Source organism: Balaenoptera ricei, chromosome 20 (genome assembly GCF_028023285.1).
Source record: "Balaenoptera ricei isolate mBalRic1 chromosome 20, mBalRic1.hap2, whole genome shotgun sequence".
Lineage (NCBI taxonomy): Eukaryota > Metazoa > Chordata > Mammalia > Artiodactyla > Balaenopteridae > Balaenoptera > Balaenoptera ricei.
In genome coordinates this window covers 55,516,141-55,529,859 of record NC_082658.1, presented here as the reverse complement: position 1 = coordinate 55,529,859, position 13,719 = coordinate 55,516,141, and the positions used below count along the sequence as shown (strand labels likewise).

The following is a 13,719-nucleotide window of genomic DNA, read 5'->3' as shown; positions in this document are numbered from 1 at the left end:
TCCCAACTTTAAAAGAGACACTCTGGACCCGTAAGCTGCCACCCTACCTCGCTGTGCCCACTCACAGCCACGCTTCTTGAAAGAATTGTTTACACTCAGTCTGCTTTACTTGCCTACTCATTTTCCAACCCTCTGCCCAACCTCTCTGCAGAAACTGCTTTCACAAGATGACCAACAACCTGGTTACTGAATTAAGAGGAAATTTCTGAGTTCTTAACTTGAACACCCCCTTCTTGAAATAGTCTTTGTGATCTGTGTGAGTCTATGATCTCACATCTGCTCATATTTACTTCTGTTGCTGCCTTTTAGCTAAATCCTTTCCTTTGCTATTCATTGAGTAAAGGGGATACCTTAAGAAGAAAAGGAAGGGATTTCCCTGGCGGTCCAGTGGTTAAGACTCTGCGCTCCCGATGCAGGGGTTAGGGTCTGGTCAGTGTGACCAAAAAAAAAAAGAAGAAGAAAAGGAAGATTTGGCCCCAAATTGTTATCTTTGTCTTTTTCCAGTTTTGGGCCAGGCTGCGACGCATGCAGGATCTTAGTTCCTCAACCAGGGATCGAACCTGCGCCCTCGGCAGTGAAAGCAGAGTCCCAACCACTGGACCGCCAGGGAATTCCCTCCCAGTTTCTTTTAGACCTGCTTTGATTGACCACTATGATGGAAACAATATAACAGTCCTATACAAAATGGCAAAAACCAAACATTTTTTTTCCCCTTTGACATTGCCTTTTAACAATTTCTTAATAGGTTTTCACTGACTGGCCAGCCAGAATACCTTGCTTTCCACCTACTGTTAAGCCCTGGTTATTTCAGCAGAACTGCCTTGACACCTTTCCTGGCGAACCCCAAGCTGTCATCCTCCTGCCCCTTTGCTTGCTCGTGGGCCTTTTCCCCACCTAGCTCTCTGGATTGGGAGAGTTAATTTCAGACTAAATTGGATATGATTAGTAAATTAAAATTGACTGATTTTTTTAAAAAGGTGCTATATTCCCAAACTATATAACTCCTAAAATGTATTCCAGAGCCAAGTAATGAAGTTATTCACTGCCTCCATCAGAGGAAGAGTTTGAGCTCTGGATTCAGGTAGCACCTGAAATCCAAGTTCTGCCACTTACTAACAGTAACCCTGGGCAAGCAACTTATCCCTCAAGTCTCAGCTCCCTTATCTGTCAAACAGGGATATTAATGCCTACCTCACATGGCTGTAGTGAAGATTTTGAGCTAACTTACATAAAGCACTGGCTATAAGGCGCTTGATAGTTGGTAGCTAGTGTTCTAAACAGTCACATTTACTATTAGCCATTTCTCACTTCAGAGAGATTCACTTAAGATGCTTGTAAGGTGAGAGGATTGACAACCTGGGTTATGAATAACACCTTAAGCTGAAGGAGCAAAGGGCTGACTTTAGTTATTCTTGTTCCCAATAGTTGCCCCATTTCCTTGCTTTCCCCTGCTTTATTTAAATAAGCTCAACTCTGGTATGATATGAAACAAACCACATTTTACTATACTCACTTCTCCCAATAGAGGCACAAACACTGTTGTTAGGTTAGAAACCAAATGTTAGTCACAGATACGGTCTACTAATTTCCTAATCATGACAGATGTTCCCTGGATGCTGAATAGTGTGGAATCTCAGGAAATCCCAAGGGAAGCATTCATTACTAAATAAAGAATGGCTAGCACAAGGAAAGGAAAGAAAACTAAACATTTCGAGTGCCTGTCCCAAGGACCTTTTGTACTGCTGGGCATTTCCCCGTACCTTATATTTAATCTTCTCAACAACAATGTAAGGTAGCTTCTTTTTAAGTGACCATGTCCTGGCTTATGCCTGTTGTCCTCAGTGAATCCTTACTTCTATTGTTCATATTTTGTGATTGAAGAAATGGAATCTAAAAGAAGAAAAGTATTCTGTGCATAGTTACAAAGCCAGAAAACTCCTCCCTCTGCAGCTGGATTTCTTCTGTGAAGACCTCATTCATACCTCATCCATCTACTGTCTGACTTCTCTAACACACCACTGTTGTGCTGTTCACTAAATCTGTGGATGCTCAAGTCCTCACCTTACTTGACTATGTGACATTTCACACTGTTTACCATTCCCTCCTCTCAAATACTCTCTCTTTGGCTTCCCTGGCACCGTTTTCCAGGGTCTCTCTCACCACTTTGGCTCGTACTTCTGAGTCTCCATCTCCTCCCCTCCCTTAGGTATTGTTCCTCCCAGGCCTTGCATGTAGATCACACTTTATTCTTGAGGTGATCTCATCCTTGACTTTGGTTGACAGTTACTCACTGAGGGTAATTCCCAAACCTTTAACTCTAGCTGAGAGCTCTATTTAGGATCTCGTACCACATATCTGGTAAGATCTGGACATCTGTATTTCCATGTCCTGGAGTTACTTCAGATAGCTAACTAAAAACACATCATCTTCCTTCCCCATGAAACTCTTCTTCCAAGCGTTTCCCTCCTCTGTCAGTGGACTCATCCTCCTCCACCCAGGCCAGAAACTTGGGTGTCATCCTTGACTCCTCCCTCTGCCTCAGACCCCCTCCCGATAAATTATTGAGTTGTGTAATTCTCTCTTAACTTCAGTTTATCTTCTCTGATCTCCACTGCCACTAACTAACCTCATTCCGGCCACCTTCATCTCTTTCCTGGACTGCTGCAATAGCATCAGTCTCCCTGTCTCCACTCTCTCCTCTCTTTTTGTCCCCTCCGATCCATTCTCTCTTGACATTGTAGTCAAGTCACCTTTCAAAAATGCAATTCTGATCGTGACATTCTCCTTATAAAACCCTTAACCTTGAATTGTACACTTTAAAAGGGTGAATTTTACAGTATGTGAACTATATCTCAATTAAAAAAAAAAGCTTAACCTGATTTACAAAGTCTCGCAGGACCTGGTCTGGCCTCAATGTCTCTCACTGCCCACCCTCTTCAGGCCTCCCATCTCCTCTTGGCTTTACCGTTCTGCACTTGCTTCTGCGTCTGAGCTCTCCACACACTCTCACTGCCAAACTATGCGCTCCTCATGCTGTTTACTCTTCCTCCTTACCCTCTCTCACTTCTTCACTTGGCTACCTCCTCCTTGTCCTGCCAGTCTCAGCTTGAGATGATGTTCTCCAGAAAGCCTTCCCTGATCTCCCCAGACTGGGTTTAGATATTCCCAAGGCATTTCTCTGAGAAAGTGACATTTAAGCAAAGCCTTGGGCTTCCCTGGTGGCACAGTGGTTGAGAATCTGCCTGCCAATGCAGGGGACACGGGTTCGAGCCCTGGTCCGGGAAGATCCCACATGCTGCGGAGCAACTGGGCCCGTGAGCCACAACTACTGAGCCTGCGCGTCTGGAGCCTGTGCTCCGCAACAAGAGAGGCCGCGACAGTGAGAGGCCTGCGCACCGCGATGAAGAGTGGCCCCCCGCTTGCCACAACTAGAGAAAGCCCTCGCACAGAAACGAAGACCCAACACAGCCATCAATAAATAAATAAATAAATAAATAAATAAATAAATAAATAAATAAACAAACATCATTTAAGCAAAGCCTTTAAGGGGCAGGAGTTGGCCAGGTGATGAGTGGAGGGTGGAGTGTCCCATGCAGAGAAACAGCATGTGAGAAGGCCCTGGCAGAAAGGAGCTTGGGGGAGTGTCAGAAACTGAAAGGCCAACAGGGAGATAAAGAAGGGGCTTGGGCAGGGGGGAAAGGATGGATTGGGTGTTTTGGATTAGCAGATGCAAATTATTATAAATGGAATGGACAAAAGACAAGGTCCTACTGTATAGCACAGGGAACTATATTCAATATCCTGTAATAAATGATAATGGAAAAGAAGATGAAAAAGAATGTGTGTGTATATGTGTATGTATGTGTGTGCGCGTATATATATATATACACGCACACACATATATAACTGAATCACTTACTGTATAGTAGAAATTAACATAACATTGTCAATCAACTATACTTCAATAAAATAAATTAAAAATAAAAAAAAGAGCCTGGAAGAGGCAAATCATGCAGGACCTTGTGGACAACAGTAAGGGTGTCCTATGTCCTCTTAAGAGGAGTTGGAAGCCTTTGAAGACTTTAAACAGGGGAACTTTAAAAGCTTCCCCTTAAGGACCTACTGTAGAGCACAGGGAGCTCTACTCAGTACTCTGTAATGACCTATATGGGAAAAGAATCTAAAAAAGAGTGGATATATGTCTATGTATAACTGATCCACTTTGCTGTACACCTGAAACTAACACAACATTGTAAATCAACTATACTCCAATTAAAAGCAAAAAACAAAAAAGCAAACAAAACTTCCCTTGGCTGCTTTATATAAGTAGAAGCAAGGTGAAAAGAGGCTCACAAACTTCTCTGAATCTCCCACTAACCTGTAAGCTCCTTGAGGGCAGAAATTATGTCTTCTTATTTAGTGTATTCACAGAGTCCAGAATTGTTCCTGATACATAGCAGATGCTCAGTATTAGGTTAATGAATTGAATAAATGGATGGTGGGGCCAGGATTCCAACTTTGGTTTTCAAGAAAGACTCAGCAGTCCCCTCCTACCCGAGACTGATTGGATATTCCTCCTTTTGCCTCCAGTGCATCTGTGGTCAATTGTATTTTCCAGAAATGGCCACAATAACAACTCACATCCAGCATGCTCTTATTACAGTGTGACTTTGACACTCTTCCCACTGAAAAGTGAGGTCTAGTTCCTTCCCCTTGGATTTGAGGTGAGGTTATAAAAGGTGCTTGAGGGTGGGAGGGAGGGAGATGCAAGAGGGAAGAGATATGGGAACATATGTATATGTATAACTGATTCACTTTGTTATAAAGCAGAAACTAACACACCATTGTAAAGCAATTATACTCCAATAAAGATGTTTAAAAAAAAAAAGCAAGGTGACTAAGTCTAAAAAAAAAAAGGTGCTTGAGGCTCCTCCTGGTTCTCTTGGGACACTTGCTCTTGGAACCCAGCTACCATGCTATGAGGAAGCCCAAGCTGCCCTGAGAATGGGGTCTTCACGGAGAAGAATCCGTAGACAGCATCAACTTGCCAGCCATTGAGTGAACCATTTTGAAAGTGAATTCTCCAGCTTCTAGTAACCCACCCAGTTGATGCCTTTTGGAATGGAAATGAGCTGTCCCCACTGAACCCTGCCCAAATTACAGACTCATTAGCAAAATAAATGATGGTGGTTGTTTGAAGGCACTTAAGTCTTGGGATGGTTTTGTTAAGCAGCAGTAGGTGACTAGAACAGCAGCCTATGTTTGTCATGCAGGGAGGTGATGCCACTCAGTGGTTAAGTGGGTGGCCTATGACTGTCTTGTTTCAAAGCCCACCTTTGCTGCTTAGTATGACCTTTGGCAAGTTACTTAACCTCTCTGTGCTTCAGTCTCCTTCTTTCTTCAGTGTAAGTAAAAACAGTATTTTAAGTTTGTTATGATGATTAAGTGATTAATGCAGGTAAATGCAGATCTACAGGTGATACAGATCAGTCTTTGTGATTATCTCAGGCAAGTCTCTGATCATTCAACCATCACTGTCTCTTGTAATTCTGTTTCTTTGTCTTTATAGTACTTTTGGTATTTGTGTGTGTGTGTGTATATATATATGTATATGTATTCATATATGTATATGTGTATATACACATACATAATATAGAGCTTTTAGCACTATCTGAAATGATCTTGTCTACATGTTTTTTTATCCCACCAGAGTATAAGTCCCAGTAATGCAGGAACCTTGCCTGTCTCATTCACTGCTGTATCCCCAGTACCTGGAACAGTACCTGGCACAAAGTGCTTATTAATAACTTTTTTTGTTAATGAATGGATGAATAGCACTTTCACACTTCTTGTGGAAGACATCACTAGTTCCTATCCAGTATCCCTTCTCATTCCACAGTAGTGGTCCCTGCTTTTGTTGTGGATGTCAATACAAAATACTGTCCCAGACTCCCTTGCAGCTAAGGGTCATTGTGTAACACATGTCCTATCAATGAGACGTAGTCAAAGTTCTGCTAAGGATGTCTGGGAAAATTTTTTGCTTTGATTTAGGCACTGCCCTTTCATCCTTCCCCTCTTCCTCCTTCCTGCCCACAATACAGACAGGAAGTAGAGCAACCAAAAAGGAGATAATCATAAGACAAAAACAGGAGCAACCTGTGATGTTGATGAACTGTCTATCTAGTGGAGTCACTACACCACAAACTCTCTCATTATGTGAGAAAATTTAACCCTTTATAGTTAAGCCCCAGCTCAGCCTTCTGTTACTTGCAGCCAAATACATTCTCACCTGATACACTGTGGTAGAGTAATATCTACTCCTATAGGCTGTTCATTAAGGGCAAGGAAATATTTCCTCCTTACTGTTCTCTAGGAGGACTGGAAGAATTTATCAGCACAAATGTCACTCACTATCCAGATCTCTTCTGCTCTCTTCAAATAGTGAGAGTGGGCAAGTAGCAAGGGACACCACAGTATCTGAATATATTTGACTCCTGAGTTCACGTATTTCAAGTAGTGGGGGTTACATTTACCATTCATTCCTGAAACAACCATGTATTTATTGCCACTCTATGCCAGACATTATATGGCTGTTGGGGATACAGAGATGATTAAGTCAGATGATTGAAACTGGATGCCCAAGTTCCCACTAAACATTAAGCTCCCAAAGGGCGGGAGCTGGGCTGCTCCCAGTAAGAAAGGGACTTAATTCTAGCAGTGTCTCATCCATATTGTTCCTCGTCTCAACCTTCTTGACCCCTGATCCCATTTTAATGGCCTCAGTTCACTTATTCATCCACCAGCTTTTGTGTGTGTGAGTGTTTCCCAGTACTTGGACTGCATATCTATTTGTATTTTGAATGCTTAATCTTTGACTTCCAAGATCATTCAGGTTTCAGATTGTCTGCTTTCTCTACAGCTAAGCCTCCATGCACTCTTGCTGCTCCATCATAAAGTGGCTGTTCTCCCATTATCAACACATCTATGTGGTTTATCTAAACTCAGCTGTGGGGACTGGGTACATTAACCTTATCTTGATGTCATGACTTGGTGTTATGGTCCCAAGTCCAAATGATAGATCCCCTCACTCAGCTCCAAGGTATGTCCAGATCAGAATTTGAGGCAGTAAAATGTTTCAGACTAGTTATAAACTTAGCCCCAAGGCTTAAAGTTTTAGGAATTGCTGCCATGGGAACACAGGTGTATCAGGTTGAAGTAGACCATTGAGGCAGGTGCCAGGAATCCAGGAACCACATCGTATTGTCACCTTTGATATTTTACTTTTGAGGGTCTTTACTATTGTGCTTGTGTGTGTACTATTTCAGGGGCAGGGGTTTGGGCCATTTTGAGACTGATGGAAATTACAGCACCCTTCTCCAAGATAATACACATCTGCACGCGCACACACACACACACACACACACACACACACACACACAGTATTTAGAAGTCATTTCTGGAGGCCCAGGTTAAGAACCCAGTTGTGATTTGCCATGAAGGTGGAAACTTTTTCTGTACCATAATTTGGTCCTTTACCATGTACTATTTTCATTTACCTTTTCATGTGTGTATGTTTTAGCCCATTGAGTGAGCAAGCTTCCTGCAAAGAACATAACACCTTTTTATGACCCCCAATTATACGTGCATATAGTGACTGAGCCTTGTGGGAAATATTTGCAAATTGAGTTCTTTGAAGCTGCTATGATTTACTGAGGGCAGGCAACGTTCCTTTCAATATACCACCCACCACCCGACCTCCCTACAAAATGGAAGAGATCATTACCAAAGGGCCTACAGTCATGTTCTATTTACTTCCTAGGTTTTAGGACGAGGCATTATTTACATACTCATGCAAATATCCAGTCTTGGATATTTAGAGAACCAAGGTAGTGCCTAGTAGAAAGCTTTATACAAACAAAACAAAACAAAACCCTCTAAGAATAAATGAACATACTCTATTATCTTAAAATTTTGTGATCTTTATTCCTTCCATAGTTCTGTGCCTCACCCTGTACATACCCACACCTGTAATCAGACCCCTTGTCCTATCCCGTGAGTTTTATTTCTCAAACTACACTCCTTTCCTGGCATGTGCTTATGGAAAAAATTAAAAATAGGAATAAACCTAATGCTAATAGAATAGTGCCCGTGTTGTTTTCCCTTTTTTTCTGATCCTTCCCTCTCACCTGTACGTTTCCACAGGCTACCTTTAATCCTAACCTGTTTAGAACTTGGACGTGTTTTCCCTCATCCGGGCCCCTTTTCCCTTCACTCTGTAGGAGACTACAGCCACCTGGTGGCCATATAGAGAAAAGACAGGTCGATTGCCCCAAAAATCTGGTGAGAGGAAGAACCTCTATGGAGTAATTTTTGGTCTTGGATCTATGGCGAACAAGGAAAGAGAAACCCGTGGATAGAGATGACAGCATAGGATCCAGACATCCTATTTCTTGGTCCCACCTTGCTCCCCCAGGACACAACATCCCATCCACTAGTTACTAGAGGCAGAGGAATTCACTTAACATTTGAGTTCATTCAGTCAGAATTTATTGAGCAGCAACTGTGTGTCCAACACTGGGAATACAGCAGTGAACAAGATGGACACAATCTCTGCCCTCAATGAGCTTACAATCTAGCAGCCAGCCAGCCAGCCAATTACATCCATAATTTTAACATTACTATTGTAATAAGTGCTCTGAAATTTAACAAAGTCCTGACCTGCATCGAGAAATCAGAAAAGTTTCTGTGAGGAAGAAACACGTAGGATTAGCAAGGTGGGAAATGGAAGAGTGTTGTAAGCAGAGAGAACAGCCTGTGTGCTGGCTCTGAGGCAAGAAAACCTTTAGTGAACAGAAAGCCAGTGAACAAAGAGGGGTGATGCAAGGTAGAGGCTGATATATGCAAGGTCTTTGGATTTAGCACTTGATTCCAAAAGCAGCTGGAATCCACTGAGGAATCTGAAGGAGGAAAGTTAGATGTTTAGGTTTGTTTTTCAGAGCTCAGTCTGCTGTGTGTGGAGGACAGAAGAGGAAATGGGAGGACTGGTTAGGAAGTTATCGCAGCAGTCCAGACCAGAGGGGATGATAACAGCTTCGAGAAAAGAAGATGGATTCCAGAGATGTTTAGGAGATAGAATCTACTTGGAGAGTGACTGGGTGTGTGAGGAAAGGGATGTGTTTCTGGCGAGAGGTACTAAAGTAGGAAACCCTGGAAGAGGGACGAGTTTGGGCAGATCCCACAGGCACAGGCCCTGAGGCTGGGGTTACAGCAAGAGCATAGCTTTGGTTCTCAAATAGTTTAGGGTTTAATTGAGCAAACAAGATACACATGAAACAACTGCAGGTGGATACAGATGTCTCCACCTCTGTCCATGCCGTTCATAGTCAGCCCCTCAGCACACTCCTCTGCAGCCTACCCAGTGTCTCATAGGGGGCCACCTTCCACGAAGATGCACTAACATCTCCCTGCTTCTTTTTTGCCTGCTACTGTCAAGAAATTCACCTGTGATTCTCATTCCCCTTCCCTCCTTAGGTCATAGGGGACCAAATCTGGCCACTGCCCTCCATGGTTGTTCTCTTTTGAACACCAGGAGTTTTCTGACTTAATTAGCTCCTCTCTTTACATCACCTCTGTCAAGCCCCTTCTTGTAGAGTCACCATCTGGCAAAGTCGACCCTGTCTTCCTCATCTTCCCCTCAGAGGCACAGGCCCATCATGAATATACATGCTGTTGCCTCCTTTTTTCTCCCCCTTCTAAAGTGTCCCACTCCAAGAGCCCTTTCCCACTCTAATTTTCCTGGAATCAGTATATACCCACCTCTTTGCCTCAGAAAAGTCAGAGGAAAGTTTTGCTACGGGATTAACCATGAAGTAGCCTCAATAGCTATTACTCAGCTGACACTTGGCCTTCCCTGTGTCCTCTCTACCACTGTAGAACTCTGCTAAGTGCCTTCCAAAGACAATAACTAAAAAAACAAAACCAAAAAGCACAACACCACGGCTGACTACACAATAGGCCTATAGGTTCCCCTTGTGCAGTGAGCCTGGACATTGAGAAGAACCTAGACTTTGGAATTGGGGAGACCTGGGTTTGCAATCTGGTTACTAAGTAGTGTGCCTTTTGTGCTATTAAATCTTACTAAGCTTCAGAAGATTTATCTGTAAGTAGTGGTAATGGTATCTTATGGATAGTTGTATTAAATGAGGTGTATAAAGCACATAGCATAATATCTAGCCTGAATTACCTGGTGACCATTCACTTCCTTTGTTCCTCTTGGGTTTCAGCTGCCAAATACTATTCAGAAGAGAGATTAGCCAGTTTTATATGGCCAGTGATAGACATTTCCTATTCCTGTCTTTGTAAATCCCATCTTCCTGCAGCCATCCCATTTCCATCATTGCCAGAAAAGTTCTTCCATCCCTCATCCCTGTGTAGGACTTCTCTTTCTCTTACTATCGAAAAGTTCTGCCTGAGCTCTATCTGACTATCCTCTTCTACATCTCCATGATCTAAGATACTTTATTTTCTTGTATCATTCCTAAAAATTAATTCACTTCTAGCATTCTTCCTAACTTTCTCAGAGTAAATTGTAACTAACCCGAGGAATAGGACCTTTACACTTCAGTAGGGCATGGGAACCTCAGGCCAGCTCCCAGAGTAGAATGGAGGTCTAGGTCCAGGTACCGCCCTCCCCGCCCCATCCCCACCTCTTTTCCTACAGGTCACAGAAACAGCTAAACTCAAAATATGTCTTGAGCCTACATGAGCATACATCTCCCTTTCTATAGCTCTGTGAGGTCATCACTGAAGTACAGCAGTACTGCAGGTGTGTAGAGTGTACTGTCCATATTGAGATAATCAAATTCTTCCTCCTGATCCCGGATACCATTCTCTTCCAGGGTATAATCCATGTTCAGATTCTTCCCTTCATATTTCCATGTGTAGCTGGCAGCATGTGCATTATAGAGGAGATAGCGGTGTAGGATTTCCCACATTGATTCCAGGGCCCCCACCTGGAGAACACGAAAGCACCCCACCCAGAATTGTGGGTTGAACGAGCAAACACACACACACCCAAGCAAAGGCCAGGAGCCCAAAGCTGGGATCAGAGTGCCTCCCTTGGCAGAGAGCAGCTTAAGGCACTCCACAGTCCCAGAAATAAAGTTGGAGCTCCAGCATGCAACGAATGGCCCCCAAATCCTACCTGCCTTTATGGCAGCCACTTGTAATAAACAAATAGCCCTAAAGTCACGGCCCCCTCACCTCATCCCCACAATAGAGTAGACTAATAAGAGAGACGAGTTGCAATTGCTGTACAAAAACACAGCATGTAAGAGCTTCCGAGGACAACCATCACTAAGGTGCACAAACTGTCACCCTGGGCTTAAGAAAAAGTCTCTTGTACCCTGTGGCCCAGCCACACCTTTAATTCCCAACCCTGGGGACGTAGGTGGTCTTCTTTCCTCGGTTACCCCTAAAAGGAAAGAAAATACAGCTCCCACCGGTTGTGGAGAGCTGCTGGCCTGCAGATCTGCTTGGAGATTTGCTGGGATTCTCGGTTCCCTCTAACCTGCCCCCAGGCACCAGTTCTCACCTCCAGAGTGTGCTCTTGCGACGTGAGCGTGTTAATGATGCGGATATTCCGGGTCTTGGCGGACAGCCGCCCCACCTCGTAACGCGACCCCTGCCACCAAGGCTTCCCGAAATCATTGGCCCAGTCCGAACGGGGCAGCTGAGGCGGCACGTGCAGAAAGCGGCCCCACGGGGTGCGGTATCTCAGGGAACCGGTCAGCGGATCTACGTGCTTGCGGATCTTTTAAGCAGGGTTTGGGGGAGGAGGGTCGGAGTAGTCACTATCTCGGGCTCTGTTTAGCCTCTGCTTTTCCTCTTCATCCCGCTCTCCAGTGCCCCTCCCCCCAACCCCAGGTTCCAGCAGAACTCACATCTCTGGTGTCTGGATCAAACCAGTGACTGATGTCCTGGCCCGCAACTTCCACGATGGGTTTCAGCAGCAGGTCTCCTGGGAAGGAGCAGCTGCCGTCAATGCTAGCCATCCAAGAACCAAGCACCCCCCAAACACACCCTCGACGCTGGCCCAAAGTGTGGCCCTTACCCTTGTACTCCTGTGCCAACGGCGTTAGGTCGTACACGTTTCCCAGGTAAGACACCCAGAGGTCTTCCGGCTGGTTATGTTGGGCCACCTCGGCCGGCGTGAAATAGCGGCGCTGAAAATACTCAAAGTCTGGCCCGGCCACTAGGCCCCGGCGTGGCATGGCTCTTGCTCTATCGGTCACCGACTCCTTTAGTTGCTTCCTCGCTTTTCAGCACGCACTCTCTGCTGCATCCTCCCTCTGGTTCGGGAGCTAAGGCGAGCGCGTTTATCCGTTGACATGGAAACCATTGTCCTTTTCCGGCCACCGTCCACTGAGATCAAACGCTGTATGGGCGAGGAGGAGCGTGGGCTGCGCGTGCTCACGGGAAACGTAGTCCGATTCAGGCATTCAAGTAATTGGAGTTGTGTCCTCAGGAGTTCCGCGGGAAAGAGAACACACTCCGTTTTCACTCACAGTGGCCTAGGCTACAGGGAGTATTTAGGACATACTATCTCGCGAGGCAGAAAAACAAGGGAGGGGAGGAGTGTGATTATGAAAAAAGGTATTCTCGCTAAATTCCAGGGTTCCTTAAAGGATGTGTAAGACACTAGAGTTGAAAATTTCTCGCGATATCTTGGTACATCCCGCGAAATAGGCCTCAGTGAGCCGCAGCGCCGAAATAGAAGCTCGCGAGACTTCTGCAGTTGCCGGAGACGAAGACGAGGAGGAGGAGGAGGAGAGGTGATCTCGCGAAAGAAAGCAGGTCGGGAGCGCTCGCGAGATCTCAGACCACCGGACCCGAAAGGTTCTTAGGAAGTTGAAGGGCCTGGAGGAGGCCCGGGAACAAATGGCCGCAGCTGGACCGACCATGCTGCTACGAGAGGAGAATGGCTGTTGCAGCCGGCGTCAAAGCAGCTCCAGCGCAGGGGTTAGCTCGGGTTCTGGGATTGAGGGGCCGTCGGGGAGCAAGATGGGGGGACGGAGGGGGAACTGCAGCTCCCGGCAGCCTCTGGGCTTCGTGTGAGCGCCCCGCGGGCTGTCGGGAGCTGTGGTTCCGCGGGCGGGCAGCAGCCGGGGCGGCGCGGTCTGAGCGCCTGTCCCGCCCCGCGCAGGACTCAGATGGGGAGCGCGAGGACTCACCGGCTACGCGCGCTAGGCAGCAGCTGGAGGCGCTGCTCAACAAGACTATGCGCATTCGCATGACAGATGGACGGACACTGGTCGGTTGCTTTCTCTGCACCGACCGCGACTGCAATGTTATCCTGGGCTCGGCGCAGGAGTTCCTCAAGCCGTCGGGTCAGTGCCCGGGGCATGCACACCCGCTTGGGAATGCGGTGGAGCCTCACGCAAAGCATTTCCCCTTAAGTGCCTGGCTGCACCCCTTATTTTCTGGGACTAGAAGTCGTGGCTCAGAAGGGGCGGGGCCGACGCTGGCCTGCCTTTCTGATGCTCTGACTCTTCTTTCCAGATTCCTTCTCTGCCGGGGAACCCCGTGTGCTGGGCCTGGCCATGGTACCTGGACACCACATCGTTTCTATTGAGGTGCAGAGAGAGAGCCTGGCGGGGCCTCCCTATCTCTGAACACGATCGCGCATGCCTTTCAGACTTCATTAAATCTGTAACCGAC

General features: G+C 45.8%; 2 protein-coding genes across 7 annotated transcripts in view; one reads left to right on the top strand and one right to left on the bottom strand.

The window, feature by feature from the left end:
• NAA38 (N-alpha-acetyltransferase 38, NatC auxiliary subunit) overlaps positions 1-13,719 on the top strand; it is a 24,821-nt gene extending 11,102 nt beyond the window's left edge. For 2 of the 6 annotated variants that reach the window (XM_059908779.1, XM_059908780.1), the window contains exons 3-5: positions 11,905-12,158; positions 12,675-13,388; positions 13,561-13,719. In XM_059908779.1, coding sequence (XP_059764762.1) covers positions 12,980-13,388; positions 13,561-13,673 — 522 coding nt within the window. In that variant the 5' untranslated portion in view covers positions 11,905-12,158; positions 12,675-12,979 and the 3' untranslated portion in view covers positions 13,674-13,719. The remainder of the gene's footprint in view (positions 1-11,904; positions 12,159-12,674; positions 13,389-13,560) is intronic. The other 4 variants (XM_059908784.1, XM_059908782.1, XM_059908783.1 and 1 more) reach the window with 4 other exon arrangements.
• On the bottom strand, positions 10,726-12,401 carry LOC132356055 (cytochrome b5 domain-containing protein 1). Its single transcript, XM_059908778.1, has 3 exons — positions 11,943-12,401; positions 11,594-11,812; positions 10,726-11,012 (listed from the first exon to the last, which is right to left on the bottom strand). The coding sequence occupies exons 1-3, from the start codon at positions 12,270-12,272 to the stop codon at positions 10,782-10,784; spliced, it is 780 nt and encodes a 259-aa protein (XP_059764761.1). The 5' UTR covers positions 12,273-12,401; the 3' UTR covers positions 10,726-10,781.